The sequence below is a fragment of the Vigna umbellata genome, chromosome 1 (genome assembly GCF_029865625.1).
Source record: "Vigna umbellata cultivar VRB3 chromosome 1, Vumbellata_1.0, whole genome shotgun sequence".
NCBI lineage: Eukaryota > Viridiplantae > Streptophyta > Magnoliopsida > Fabales > Fabaceae > Vigna > Vigna umbellata.
In genome coordinates, this window is record NC_142165.1 from 99,717,541 (window position 1) to 99,733,582 (window position 16,042).

Below are 16,042 nucleotides of genomic sequence, written 5' to 3' on the forward strand. Positions count from 1 at the left end.
GTCTGAACGCAGGGAATGGCAACATGATGTATAGAAACCGGCAGAAAAAAAGAGCTGTGAGATTATTTTGACTTAGATTTTTGTTTTATGGCTATTGACCGACGATTGATTTAAAATATGGAAAATGAACTTATACCAATTTTCTATTTTCAACCATATGTGTAATTATGAAATGTCATTGGTATTTGACCTTTAGCTCAGCTTCAGCACAAAAGAGCTGGCATTAAATATTCGGATACGTTTCACCAAAATTTGAATATAGTTATAACAATCATGTAAACAATATTATGCGAATTCACACTTCTGTACTCTACATTATATATATACATATACGTTGGAACACGCTAAAGTTGCATAGGAGAGCTGAAAACACTTGCTTCAACTAGACTCTTTCTCGCGTCCTCTTTCAAATATATTGTTTGTTTTGATTTACGCTGACAAATGAATTGATAAAAAATGTTCTCATATACCTCTTCTAATGGACTTGGGCATGTGGATGTGGGTCTTAAAAACTTTTCTAGCTTTCTCTGACTTTTTAGTTAAGGAACCATGTTATCACCACATAGTACATATATGTTTTGACCTCCATACTTTACAGTCCGCGGATAAATGCATGAAAATTGCAACTTGATTCTTATTAAATCTAAGGAAAACTAAATTGTAGCACTCAAATAGTTGGAGGTAGGGTAACCCAAAATATAAGACACCGAAAAGAAAGGAATCCGGGTTAAATGAAGTATTTTTCCTTAAAATGATCACCAAAATTAAAAATCACGATCACATACAAATTATTTTCAGTGATTTTTTAAAAAAAAAAACTTTAAATTTTAAAAGTATCATATAAATTAAAAATATCTTAGAATTTTAAAAGTATTATAAAAATTAAAAATATCTAATAATAAAATAGTAAATCGAATTTCATGGGATATCAATTTTGACTTCAATTGTAGATGCCAGGCAAGGCAACGACGACACTGCCCATCTCTAATATACTTTTTCGCCAAACAGACAACTTGGATATGTTTTGAAAAATAAGGGCCCTGTCTGGAATGGCCAGAGGAGGGAGCTTTTTTCTGCACCTCCATACATTTCAACCTACACTCCCATAGAGTTGTGAAATAATCCATTTATTTTTATCTTTTCTCTTTCATTTTCTTCTTCCTCCACCAACCCAGAGTCCTCTTCACCGTGCTTCATCTTCTTCCTACACCAATCCCAGATCCCTCTCTCCCACTCTTCATCTTCTTCTTCCTACACTAGTTCCACACTTAGATTGTACATTTTGAAATACAAATTGTGCAATCCAAAACGCATTTTTTATTTTTTGCATTTTAGAATGCAAAATCCGAAATACAAAACTTGTATTGTGTTTCAAAATATACAATCCAAAATACAGAATTTATATTTTAGATTATACATTCCAGAACATCACCATATTTTACATTTCAGATAGTACATTCTGAAATTCAAAATGAAAATCTTAAATTAAAGAAAAATATTGGAATTTTCAAGTGTATGGAGTACAGGATGAAATTATGGAAGTGTGGGAAGAACCAGCTCTCGAAGAGATATAATTCAGGGCTCACCATTTTCTTCAATGGTGTGAGCAACAACTCAGATAAAATGGCAGTTTCTTCCTACAACTTCATAAATTTTCTTCAGCTCCCCGATATAAAGAATTTGGTTTTTGCCCTTTTCAGTTAATTCAGAAGTCAAAAAGGATTTCCGAATTGTGCAATCCAGAAATATTTTTTTCTTTAACAGAATACAGAAGTTAAAAATGACTTATAGATTGTGTGATCCATAACTAAAATGACTTCCGGATTATAATCCAGAAACCTTTTTTTTTTTTAATTTTCTTCTGCTTTTGGAAGTCATTTTTTACTTCCACATTACTCAATCCGGAAAGGGAAAATTTTTAATTTTTTTTACATGGGATTACAGGAGAAAATTTATGGAGGTAGAGAAAGAAGCTGCCTGGTAAAACGTTGGAATGTCCATTACTAACAAATCTAGGCATCCACCGGCAAATAGTAATGTGATCACAATAAAATAAAGTTGGTGACACTGATTTTGGACAGATATAGCATGAAAAATTTCCGAGTAGTATTTTTCATCCAATGTATGATTAACAACTAAAAAGTCAACTGCGCACCTTATCTGAAGCCACGGTCGCATAACCACAATAAGATGCACAAGCAAGAACATGTGAACAGTTAATTCCGGTCTTGTACTTTGCAGCGGCATTACTATATGAGCACTTGCCTTTGAAAATCAGAAGAGGCCATTACACACGACTGACCAATAATTTTTCATCAACCTTCCTCCCAGTCTACATCATCGTCGTCGTCGTCATCTGCTGGAACTTTCTCAGCTTCAACATTCAAATCCCCGACCTTGTAACCTCCATTTCCATTGCCTGTTAAATATTACACCCAGCGCATAAATCAGTGGACACAAAAAACATTTCAATCAAAAGAAAAAAAAAATTAAAATCGTAATTGCTGAAAAGGAAATTTCAGAAGGGGACCTAGTCAATATTAATAATACAAAAAAAAGGTTTATTAAATTTTAATACTTCTCGGGCCAGTCAAATCTGGAAGGGGGGAGGCGTTTTGATCAATAACAAACAAACTACGAGTCCGTAGCTCCATCAAGCCAATCATAATGTCTAGTCCTCACATAACGTTTCCTATTATAGTTAATTGGCTTAATATACTAATTTGTCCCGCTATTATTGGACTACTCTCTATTTTAACCCACCTTTTTAAAAGTTCTCAAGTAAGTTTCTTTCTTGTAAAACGTATTCATGTGGTCCTTCCACAAATTTGAGTTTAAGTGGGTGGCAATTTAGTTGATTGTGTCACACGAGTTAACAGCAGACGATAGTTTCTTCCTCTCCAAACCCTTTTATCTGGGAACACAACCCCACCCCAAGAATGAAATAAGAAGGAAAAGGTGGAAGAAATGAAATAGCAAAACTCATGAGGTTGGATCATTACTTCAGACGGGAGTAGGCTCGTTGTGAGGTGGTCACGCGTAAAAGAGGGATGCAAAGGGAGAAGTTGCCATCAGTTGCCAACTCGTTTGACACATAATAAACCAAATTGTCTTGCCATTCCACTATTCTCCAATTTATCCAAATCCGCTAATATCTAGACTTCAAATCCAACTTTGAAAAAATTATAGCACCTCAAAGCTCACAAACAATTCATCAATCACAGGGATCGGTAATTTATCAAGAACTAGGCTATTTAGTTTAATCCACACAGAATTGCTACACACCATCTTTCTTCTTGACCAAAATGACAGGACTACTAAAAAGGCTGGTTCTGGGTCCAATATCTCCAGCTTGTAACATCTCTCTAATAATCCTTTCTCTCTCATTTTTTTGGCAGTGAGGGTATTGGTAAGGGTGCATATTTGGGATCTGTGATCTTGATCTCTCTTAGGAGGTACCCCTTGGCTCTCGAAAGAGATCATCAAACTTAGTCAAAACTACTTCAGACCATACCTGTAGTTTTTCTGTTTCACTTGGTACGGTAATTACAACCTGACATGCCTCAACAAACCCCTCCAGCTTGCATTGAAAGGCTGAGTAAGATCTTCCAAGCAGCTTAAGTTTTAAACAAGAAATGATCTCCTCTCAATTTTTTTTGGTTATCCTTTCCCCACTTAACAGTTAAATATTTGAGTTGGCTTCTCCATCCCCCAAAACTAACCAGCCTACATCCCTTTAACTATGTGAGGATATAAGAAGAAGATAAATTAGTTAAGATAGTTAGAATACTGATGAGTTAGTGGTCACTTGAGGTGTTAGATATAAAGGATGTTAATTTTGTAGATTGAGCACTAGCTCTTTGTGAAGGGGAAATCCTTGGAGGAGAGAGTGCTCTCCTATTTTTTGTTTTCATTCTATTCTATAAAAATCTTTCTTTTCTTTCTCTTTTCAATTATTGGCTCCTAGCAAACTACTTCAGTTCCTCCAAGTTCTGCTTTATGGCTATTCCCTGCTGGCCTGATAGTATATCCTTGCAAAATCCTTTATTTCTCACCAGGAAATAGCTAAGTGGAACTGGATCCAGCCAGCCACTGCCTTCTTTATAACCAGATGATTGGGAACTCCAAGACATCCACAAAGAAATCTTATCTGTTAGGACAAATCAGCAGGGAATCAAGGAAGCCTAGGTGCAATAGCAGCAACTACCAGCATGTGAAGGTATTGTTGAAGGGGGGAGAGATGATACATGCCCAAAAAGGCCAATTATTTCTAGGTGTATGTGAAAAGAAAAAAGAGGTTTATCACCTTTTAGTAAAGGAAAGGACATGTTTCAAAACTTTTGATTAGGTGGGACCTAGTTCTACTAGGATGATATATACTAAAAAGAGATTAGCCCTATTGAATATAGTAAAAACTGTATGGGATTAATCTCCCTTATGTAGAAAATGTTGGGTCTATCGAGGAAGAGATTCTCTGGAAGACTTTCAGAATAGGGACCATTATACTCATCTAAGCCGGTCACCAAGACAAACCATCGGCTCTGATACCACTATTGGGTCTATCAAGGAGGAAGACACAAACACCAATGAGACCTAAGCTCAACCATATAAGGGATTGACACCACTCTCTACCTTAAACCTTAAGGTAATGGGTTAATGGGTCTTTCATCTTTATATACTACTCTACTTTCTCATTTTTATCCAATGTGGGACTTTGACTCACACTTGGATTCCTAACAGAAAATACATATATGATACTTTATTTACAATAAAGGAAATATTGGCTAAACCCAAAATAAAAATAAAGAACAGTAACAAAGTAAAATTCACCCTCTAGTTGGTGCATATAAATTGTATGTATCAAGTTTGTTACAAATATAATCAATTCTCGATCGCCGTAAAGACTTAGTAAAAACATATAATCACTTGAGTTAACGAACTCAATCTTGATATCTCCAAATACAATCTTTTATCGAATGAAATGACAATCACTCTCCGTGTGTTTGGTCCTCTCATAAAATACAAGATTAGAACTAATACGAAGAACAACTTGATTGTCACATATAAGTGTCATTTTAGTAACATCTCCAAATTGTAACTCTATTGCTTAAGCCAAACATGTTCACAAGTGGTTGAGGCTATAGCTCCATTTTCTGCTTCCGCACTAGATCTTGCCACACAACACTTTGTTTCTTTCTTTTCCAAGAAATCAAGTTACCACCAATAGAGATACAATATCCGAAAGTATATCTTCTATCAGAAGATCATGCCTAATCAACATCTGAGTAACAAACAATTCTTGTATGGTTATTGGAACCATATAACAATCATTTTCCAAGAGATCCTTTAATGTATTTTAATATACGGATGGCTGTATTCCAATGATCTTCACATGGGGAATTAAGAAATTGGCTTACTATATGGTCGCCCAGCCGATACGATCAAAACTTTATGGTTGCCACCAAAATTGGAACATCATTCATTTTGTTGGAAGTCCCACATCGACTAGAGATACGGCCAATTCAGTGTATATAAGTGGGTGCAAACCTCACCCTACAAGCCGATTTTGTGGGGTTGAGTTAGGCTTAAATTCCACTTCTAACATGGTATCAGAACCATGGTTATAGCCTATCCTAGCGATATTTGTTGTTTGCTAGGCATATTGTTCCACCCCCTATCGAGCTCCTATCGGACCACCCATTAAAAATGTCTAAGTGGAAGTCGGTTTTGTGGGGTTGAGTTAGGCTTAAAGTCCACTTCTAACACATTCCAAGTAAATGTCACCTTTGTAGCACCTAATAATCTCAAAACCACAATCATAATAAGTCCTAGATGTGAATCCAAGGTGATGACCATGTTTATTAAGAACATAATTTAGATACAGCAAGAAATGCAAGCAATAATATAATCAAACTTATAAGTAATCACGTGAATTTCGAAAGTTATTGTTTAAAATTTTTTGCCTTGCCTTTATTAATCTTTAGGAGTTTGGGAGGGAGTATTAAACACAAAATTCTGAAACATTAGGGATTTAAACTTGAGGATCCAAATTTTAGTCGTATCACATTAAAAGACTCCAATGTTACCTGCAATAGGAGCCTCCTCCCACTCAGTACCATCGACATCTTCCTCACGTTTGGATTTCTTGCCAACCTGACGATTGGAAGTACTGCTAGAAGGATTGTCTGCAGCAACTGTATAGGACAATTGTCTTTTTGCAGCTTCTTCCATATCATGTTGTTGTTTAAGTAAAGCAGCATAGTAAGCCTTAATATACTCATCCTGTAATAATAAAATATCGGAGGAAGCGGAAAATTTAGTGAATAAAAACTGTCTTATACATTTGGGAGGAAAGGAAAATGAAGACAAGCAAAAAGGGGTAAAAAGTTTATCTTATTTTATGAACCTGTATACTTTTATTATGGTCATGCCCAATCGTTGACTTCTTGTCGTCTGTGTCCTGTGCTGCAACGGAAGTTGAAGTCCCATCCAACTTTGTTTCCCCCTTCACCTCCCCACGTTGTTCCTTTGTAAGATTCATACCTGATGTAATCATCCAGGGAGGCAAAACCTTTAAAGTTGTACTGTCAGTTTCAGACTTAAAGCCCTCTCCCTTTCCTTCAGTATTATTGAAGTCAACTACAACCTGTCACATTCATCAATAGAGTATTAAGTAGTTAAAACTATTTAAGGAATATACGCTCAATGCAAAGAATTGAAAAGCATCAAAGAAGATTTGTAGTCCATATTTATTCACATGTAACTTGTTTCACGATAAAATAAAAGATTAAACAATTTTAACAGCAAACAGAATGAGGAGAAAGAAAACAGGCATGAAACGAAGACAATCTAGCAAGTTGGCAAGTACGTTCATGATAAACATGGACATAAAAACTATCATGTTACCACCACAAACAGAAAAAGATCCTATTTGCATTCATTTCAGTCTGTTAGTAGTTCTCTTCGGTCTATATTGCTTTGGGAAAAGGTAAGTAAGTTCAAAAGGCTTTCACTTTGTATTAACTTTGTATTCACATGTAACTTGTTTCACGATAAAATAAAAGATTAAACAATTTTAACAGCAAACAGAATGAGGAGAAAGAAAACAGGCATGAAACGAAGACAATCTAGCAAGTTGGCAAGTACGTTCATGATAAACATGGACATAAAAACTATCATGTTACCACCACAAACAGAAAAAGATCCTATTTGCATTCATTTCAGTCTGTTAGTAGTTCTCTTCGGTCTATATTGCTTTGGGAAAAGGTAAGTAAGTTCAAAAGGCTTTCACTTTGTATTCAACTCAATAGTGATCCTGTTTGAATAAAGGAAGCTGTACAGAAATATAATCATAATAGATCATATAGAAGTACTATAAACTTTTTATTATAAGATACATCTATCAAGCTTTTAAGTCATTTTTACCAACATTTTGCAGGTTTTCTTATACAGTTCAAAGATAGAAATTCCACCTATTAAATATTGGCTGAGGAAAATCAAACCATAATCTAAATGGAAACAATCATCCTCACTTTTAACACTGTTCCTACTGATGGTTGAGGGAGTGGGGGAAGGAGTACCATGATTGCCGGGTTGCTCCACGTGCAAAAAACAGGACACCCTTAAATAGGAGAATGTTACCTTAGTGTCTCCACTGTATGGCATTGGCACTCCATTATATCCTAGTTGCGACATTTTAGAATCTCCAAGATTGATATCTCCACTAGCTGCACGGACAACAGCATTAGCTCGAGCTTCCCATGCTTGAAGACTGCCAAATTCTGGAACAGGCAAGTCTTTTACCCGACTGAGTTGATCCATTAAAGGTTTGAGTTGTGCCTGCACAAGAACTAAGTTGTGGACCAGTAGCAACAAAAATAATGAAGGCCATATTGAGTAAATTGTAATAATATATCACAAACTTCAAAAGAGGTTAAGAACCTGTAGGTAATGTACTATCATTCATAAACTAGCCTGAGTTTTGCACCTCTAGAGAATACTTACCCAACAAAAGATGCCCAAAACTAATAAAGCAGTTGACCTACTAAAGACTTGCATGTCAACATTTAGTTCAAGGTTATCAACTTCTCTTTCCTCATTTCTAAACTAAAGCAGGTCATTTCATATGATTGGAAATCTCACATTGACTAATGGTCAAATTATAATATATAAATGAGTGCAAAATCATCTTATGAATCACTTTTGTAAGATTGAGTTAGGTCTAATTCTCACTTTCTAAGATGGTATTAGAAACCTAGGTGACCACTGATGTTTGGTATCAAAATGCTACATTCAAGCTTGAACTGGCTGAAAATTCCTGTTTTGATCATTTCCCGAGTCCTAATTGGGGCCTGGACTGGAATGATATGAAGAATGGAAAACAGGGATGCTACCTTCTCTTTCTCTCTCATTTGAAAATTGATGTAGTCGGCCTGGCTATAATAAGATTTCTGTCTTCATCTCACACAGGGATCATCATTTTACAGTCACAACAGTAGTAAGGTGCAAACGCCTGAAACCTAACAGACATCTACACATGCGAGGATTTTCTTTTTTACTTTTCATAATTTGGCTTTTGGATGAATTTAGCAGTATCAAATTCCAAAATGATATTTTATGATTGAGTGTAAGGTTTTAATAAAATTAGCAAGCATTCATTATATTTGGGCTCGTACTTTTGCTCTTTAGAACACATGAGAGCAGGTTTACATGGTTTATAATATAGAAAATCCCACATTGACTAGACATATAGCTAAATTACTAGTATATAAGTGTATGTAAATCTCAGTGACTGATTTTAGGAAGTTAAGTTAGGCTTAAAATCAATTTTTGAAGGGTAAAATATGTTTTTAGTTCCAAAACTTATACCAAAATTGGAATTCCTCATTGTCCCAAACTTTTACACATTTTAGTCCCAAAACTTTAAAAATAAATACATTTAGTCATTTTAATCCAACAACGTCTTTTTTTTTAATGTTAAATGATGTTTTAGGTTAGCATTTGAGCTATTTACACCATTTGACACGATTCAGCTCAAATGTCAACCTGAAACGTCATTTAACACATAAAAAAAAGTTAACGTCGTTGGGTTAAATTTTGTATCCAAGTTCAGGGACTAAACATATTTAACCCATTTTTTAATACTCTACTTTCAATTTGTTAGTTTAAACATTAATTTGCAAAATAACATAAATAAATAAAATTAATTAACTCTTTTATGTAGCATAAAATCAATTAATAGAGATTAACCTTACCACCAAACGATAGTTCCTAGACCTGAAATGAATCTTTAAGTGGGAATCGCATTACACAGCTTATCTTAACAATAAGATAAAGAATCAGAGAGATGGCTTAATGATACATGCAAACAGGAAACAATCATTTATTGTTATAAACTAAATTTGCTAAGCTTCCCAATTCTTAGAAAGAACAATGAAACCAACTAAACTAAGTGAAATGATCCATCATAAGATGCCACAAATATGAATAAACAGCATAGCAAAATCGTATAAGAACCTCCATCTTTTGAAGCATGTCCTTTAACTTTTCACGTCGGCGTCTTCTTGCATTGTCATCTCCATCTCCCCCATCTTGAGCAGCTATCTTATCAATTTCAACCTCTAGTTGTCCATCACAACTTTCACAATGGAAGTCTTCATCTTCAAACGAAACTAACCGTAGAGCATCCAAAGCATTGTATCTACCATAATTCATATGCATAAGTATTATAGAATAAAAATTCATCAATACAAAAATAAATGAAATATATGATGTTGATACTAAAATGAATTATTGAAACCTTTTTCCACAGTTTGGACATATATATTCCTGAAGTGTATTTTTGTTTTCTAACTCATCTTTCAGCTTATGTTTCATGCGATGTAGTCTGTACCTAATCACATCATAAATCTGCAAGGAAATTTAACATAAGAGTTTTTTATACATGAAAGGGGCATAAATTGGTCGTACATTTGTAATGTTTCAAATAAAATGTCAATAAAAAAGTAAAATAGCATTGTTTTTTCCTTCTCCCTACAAATAAACAAACAAGTATCCTTCTTAAACCCCAATTATGGAAGAATCAGAGTGCAGAGACGGACCTGAGCATAATCTAGACAACAGTAAGAGTGTGTGTGCAGCTTGACCTTTTCTTCTCCTTCTTTTGCCAGATGACCATCAGCAGTAGCAGCTACAGCAGCACTATAAATTTTTGCACCTTTTGCTGTCTGAGGTCAAATCAGAAAATATGTACGTGAATACAGTCAATCGCAACTCTCCCACAGAATCAAATTTAACAATAAAAAATAACTAAACAACTCTATAAAACACACATCAACAGATGAGACTTATACACCGTAAACATAAATAACTAGTTAAGCTGAATTTAAACTTAACATAATAGATGGAAGGAAACTTTACATGATAGATAAAATAATATGAAATGCATCCAAAAGAGGGAGTGTTCCAAAATAATGATCTTAAAGGAGCTTACTTACTCTTCATTCATCATAATTCAGAAAAAAAAAAGTTCAGAAAGTAATCTTCTCCAGGTTATCTAGTCGTATTCTAAGTGTTTTTCCCTCTGATTTAGCATGGTAGTTTTTGGCTAGGGTTTTCAGTTTTCTGTTATAACTGATTACCTATGATTTCACTGTGATAACTGTAACAGTTAGGCGTCTCTGGTATAGTCACAGTTTTTGTATTCAGAAACAGAAATTCAATTTACAATATTCTCCCATGTTGAACACAGGATCTGAACACTTAGTTTGGTCAATGATAGTCTCTATAGTTCCAACACTAACCCCTCCTATGTTGTCTTCCTCTTTGCTGTATTTTACTTCTCCAAAACAACTTCAGAAGAACTCACTTAAGATAACTTCCAACTCTAGTGTCAAAAGATTGAGTCAATTTTCAAAGGTTGTATAGTCTTACCTCCTATCTTGTGAATCCACACACTCCACCACATTATCACCAAAGAAGATCACAGTAATGGTGCATTGAACGCTAAGTATCAAGCCCGGGTGCGACAAGATCAGTTGGCCCAATTGTGGCTTCAATCTACACTAAATAGTAGAATTCTCACTGAAGTTATCGATTGTGCTGAATCTTAGGAACTTTGAGGATCATTTGTTTCACAAAATCTTTTGGCATTCGCAGAATAATGAAAGTAAGAATACTTCTTCTCACATTTGTTAAAAGGTTATCAAAAAAATATTGGTTAAAACTCTTGGTTGATCCTCGTATTTATTCTGAAATCTCAATTCAGTCCTCACATTAACTAGAAATATGGTGGTCAAATGATAATATATGATTGGGTGTAAACCTTCCTTACAAGGCAATTTCGTGATATTGAGTTAGACTTAAAGTCAATTTTAAAGATAATATCAAAGTATGTTCTAGTGAAGTTTTTTATGGGCTATCTTGCCACCTGTTATCAGGTCACTCCAAGTTGCCAATATTTTTGCATGAAAGTTTACCCAAGGATTATGAATCTATTGTTACATTGATCCAGTAGCAACATCTCTCTGCTGCAAATTTCAAAATTCAGTCTGTGCAATAAAAAAGTTTACTGTGAATTAGTTTCCCATCAATTTGACAAAAACTCAAAATTTAACAACTGTCATTCAATTATTCAAACTCAGGTGATAATTGACAAGAAAACTAGTTACTTCAACATTTCTTTTGAGAAGATTTTAATTTAGACGTAGTTGGCAGCTGATCCAAAAATTCTATGTTTAACATTTGTTGATACATACTACATATTTGTGTGGCTGTACTTACTCAAACACAAGGCTAATATGTTTTCAGTTTCTAAACAATTTAGAAAATGGTTGAACTTCAATTTGGCTGTACCTTTAATTTTGTCCTTTGACTGAATTCCTTCAAGAATTAAAATTTTTGTAGATTAATATGCCAATGCCCCCATTTACATCAACAAAATGCAGATGTTGAATTGCAAGCATAGACACATCATGGAATATGGATTTCAGACTCAATCTCCATCAAGCTTCCGTTCCTATATAATTCTGAGATCATATGTTTGTTGCTTCTGTTTGTCTTGTAAGGAATTGAGAGAAACAAAAAGAAAAACGAAAGTGAAATTTTATTAAACTGTAAAAATGAATTGATTACTCCAACAGAGCTATTTCAGTTATTTTTACAGAGGAACAGGTTAGGCTACAAGCTATACACTCCAGCCATCATAATAGAATGACAACTGGCTAACCCAACTAACTCCAACTGTCATAATAGAATGACAGTTGGTTAATAACTTTGACTAAGTGATGACTCAGCAATCTACATATAGAAGTACACTATATTACCTTGTAAATAGGCTCCTTACATTTTCTCTTAAGTTTGAAGTTCCATATCAAGCAATGTTCAAATAGTCACCAAGTTACAGCTTTCTGTTCTTGTAGTGCCTGGACTCAATCTCACTTGAATCATTGCTCAAGCTGAACAGAAGAATGTCAAACAGGCCTTACAAGATTAGACTTGGCTTGCTGCCATGCAAGCTGAATTCACTACTCTGAAGCAAAATAACACCTGGACACTAGCCCTTTTCCTCCCTATAGGGGTATCTTAAATTCTGAAAAGGTGGAGGGAGATCTTAAGTTTGCCACTATCCCTCCCAACACCTGGCACATAAATGACTTTGTTTCAAAGGCTAGATGGATTTTCAAAAAGCCTCACTTATGCTGCTACAACCGCTATTTTGGGCACAAAATGCATTACTATTCAAACTTTGTAGTGGCCCAAGGCCACTCTGCCACGTTAGCACAGTATTGAAAAATGATAATTATGTCGTTTTCCCACATAACTAAACCTTAAAAGTTTGTTGCACCTTATGGATATTTGGACAATAATCTTGCAGGTGGTTCTATACTTTATAGAGTGAAACTCTCAAGTATCTTGACTTATATTCTTCATCAAATCACAGTGAAAAAGAAAAAGTTATAATAAGCATTAAGAAAATACCATATTGTTATCAAATGAAATATACCGTTTGTGTTGCCGATTTCAACTTATTTAGAAAAAACACTCCTAAATAATCTGTCAAATTGCTATGTCAAAGGATGGATTAAAATCACCTCCATTCATTATGTGTCTCTTTCCTTGTTCCTGAAACAATTTTTTGCTATGTCAATTAATATAACACATAAGCATTAAATGGAATTAACAGTGCTAATTGACGTGGCAAAAACTTATTAGAGGGACAAGAAAGAAGACGAAAAAAAAACGGTGCAGGTGATTTTAATTGGTCAAGAGATATGACTTAACACAATTCATCAAATGAGTCTCTTAGGTCCATTCAAAAGAGCAATGCTAAGCTATTTTGTGTTCTCACAATCAAAATATGAACCAGACAAAAGAAATTATCTACTTCAGTGGTTAATGCAGGCAGGAACAAATAGTTACCTCTCTCCTATGATCGCGAGTAATGATCTTTTCTTCTTCAAAGAATCGCAAAGTTCGACGAAGTTGTTTAGTATGCAGTTTGAGGTCCTTTGCCAAGTCTTCTTCTCTGACCCATTGCCGTCTGAAACAAATATTAATGAATGGGTCAAACACCAAATTAAATAAATAACGGGCCTGCGTTTTTTCAAATACAGAGTCAAGTTCAACTAATATCATTTAAGTCATTTTTTGTTGTTTTCATTCTATTCTCTCGGCTTTCTCGTTCTCTCTATTGCTTTGCACTTGAAAGTTCAAATAACTTGTGTTCTCTTCTGGTTTTCGCTCCTTTGTACACAGTTATTAGTTCCATGGTTCTGAATTGCAGTAACCAATCCTATATTGAGCTTCTTAGAGCCTCATAAAATATCATTGCAGCAGCAATAACAGCATTTGTCCACAATTTAACTACTCAACTACCGTAATTCAAATCCACGCGTTCTACTTTCAACACGGTAACACAGGCATACCTTCAGAAGAGTATAAACAAGAAGAAAACTCGAACCTCGTGAGCGCGTCAAGTACCACTACAGCAATTCCTCTGTTATCACTCCTTCCTGTTTTTGGTTGATTATCTCCTTTGCTCGTAAGATCATCATAGAAAGCCCTAGCAGCTAGTTTAACCAGCCTACGCAGATCCATTAATCGAATTAAAACAAAAATTAGCATAGTCATACATAGAGTTGCATGCAATTCAAAGCCGTTTATTCTTCTTCTTTTATACTTTCATTTGACTAAAAGCAATTTCGATGCACTCGAATTAGACAGAGATAGAATGTGTTACTTGTTATAGGGTTCAATCATGGATTCGACTTGGCCTGGAGTTTTAGCACGGTCGTTAGGGTTCCAGAGGACAGTGAAATTAGTTGACTAGAGTGAGGTGAGGTCTAAATATTTCTGCTCCCAACATTTCAATAATTGCTGCAAGAAAGTACTTGATTTTGTCAGTGGTATTTATAGAGGGATGAATTGGATCAGCAAGGGCGGTTCCACTAAAAAGTAGTTAGATAACCTCTTTCCAATGTAAACTAATTGACAATTAATTTATTGCCATAAATAATGAAAGTGGATTATGTAATGCAGTAAAAAATATGTTCACTTTTTTTACAATAAAATATAATAAAAATTATTTTTATTACAAGGGATTTTACGTTTTTTTAATTTCTATAAATAATTATTTTAATTTAACAATAATAATTAAATTAAAAAATTAGTCAAATTAAGAAAAAGAGTAAAATTTTAAAAAAAGTACCAGTTAAAGTGTAAAATATTAATTTAATTTTGAAATATTGTTATATAAAGAGTAAAATAATAAATAAAATGTTCATAAAAAATAATTTTTAATTTTTTGTACTCTTTTTATCTATATGTTTTTAATTCATTATTTAAGTTTCTATTATTTAAAAAATATATTTATAAATATTAAAAATATATTTATTACGTAATTATAATAATTAGCAAAAATAAAATATTTTATAACTACTTATCTATCATGTGAATTTTTTTTAATAACAGTTACAATATATTTTTATCATATAATAAGCATTGTAAAAATCAATGAAAAGTAATTTTGTAGTTGTTTTATGACTTAAAATAAATTTTAGTAATACCTTTAAATTATTTTTATTATTATAACCAGTGAAAACACATATGAAAATTAATTTTTATGATAATAAAAAAACAAATTATTATTATTATGAAATTTAATATGAATAATGTAACATCCCAAAAATACAGTATAAACTCATATACGAGAATATTCACATATTAACAATACTACATATCAGTTCTACACTTAACGGGATACGATTATGGCCGAACGGCCTTACATAACAATATTAAAATCGTACACTAGCTACAACTAGACCGAACGGTTTACAAAATAAATTATTATCGAACGGTCTTACAAAAGATTAAACCAACAACAGACCGAACGTTCCTAAGGTTCGGCCTTCACTTCCGCCTCTTCCAATGTTTCTTCCAACATTTCTTCTCCTTCTGCTCACATCCACACGGATGATCATTGCAACAGGACAACAACTGAACGCACAACACAAACAACAATGATAAACAGGGTAAGTTTATGTAATTTAATTGATTCAATACAACATACAATGCTCATAATTAAATTAACCACACCAAATCATAATTCATACGTAAGATCATATAAATACCAACCACTTGACTCTGACTGTCTGGACTGTATGAATCATGTGTAACTACGACGTTTGTGCACCCGGGTGATGTAGTAACTAGGATACCCTCAACAGCTGCCACCCGAGGTTAATCAATTCCGTCCAAGTTAACCTTTTGGACTAGGACCTCCTGTCATTCTCACACATGACTTACTCCTCTCTACTTGAGAATGAATAATCATGGAATATCAGGATAAACGCCCGCTAAGCTTTGCCCACATTCGTACTTTATAAATCAATAACCACTTTCTGAGATATTTCTCCATGGAATACTCGTTCATAACCAAACTATTTCATTCACATCACGTTTCAAATTCTCTCATACTTTATCGTCAATATATTCAACTGAAATAGGATCACACATTCTCATCATAGCACAAGTACGACTGGAA

At 34.0% G+C, this 16,042-nt stretch overlaps 1 protein-coding gene across 2 annotated transcripts; it reads right to left on the reverse strand.

The window, feature by feature from the left end:
• Positions 1-1,974: 1,974 nt before the first annotated feature.
• LOC124841038 (transcription initiation factor IIE subunit alpha-like) lies at positions 1,975-14,398 on the reverse strand. 2 transcript variants are annotated; one of them, XM_088105135.1, is made up of 10 exons: positions 14,240-14,398; positions 13,961-14,083; positions 13,420-13,540; positions 10,101-10,226; positions 9,800-9,909; positions 9,517-9,700; positions 7,642-7,839; positions 6,407-6,646; positions 6,087-6,282; positions 1,975-2,419 (listed from the first exon to the last, which is right to left on the reverse strand). In XM_088105135.1, exons 1-10 carry the CDS (start codon positions 14,257-14,259, stop codon positions 2,316-2,318), a joined length of 1,422 nt encoding a protein of 473 aa, XP_087961261.1. In that variant the 5' UTR covers positions 14,260-14,398; the 3' UTR covers positions 1,975-2,315. The 2 variants fall into 2 exon arrangements, with proteins under 2 accessions (XP_087961261.1, XP_087961262.1); XM_088105136.1 differs by lacking the exons at positions 13,961-14,083; positions 14,240-14,398 and adding an exon at positions 13,092-13,122.
• Between the last annotated feature and the right edge of the window lie 1,644 nt (positions 14,399-16,042).

Excerpts from the sequence above, each read along its gene's own strand:
- LOC124841038 (XM_088105135.1), bottom strand. The coding sequence starts at position 14,259 with ATGATTGAACCCTATAACAA. Across the intron at positions 6,647-7,641 it reads CATACAGTGGAGACACTAAG|GTTGTAGTTGACTTCAATAA; the intron begins GTAACATTCTCC and ends TGAATGTGACAG. Across the intron at positions 2,420-6,086 it reads GGAGGAGGCTCCTATTGCAG|GCAATGGAAATGGAGGTTAC; the intron begins GTAACATTGGAG and ends AATATTTAACAG.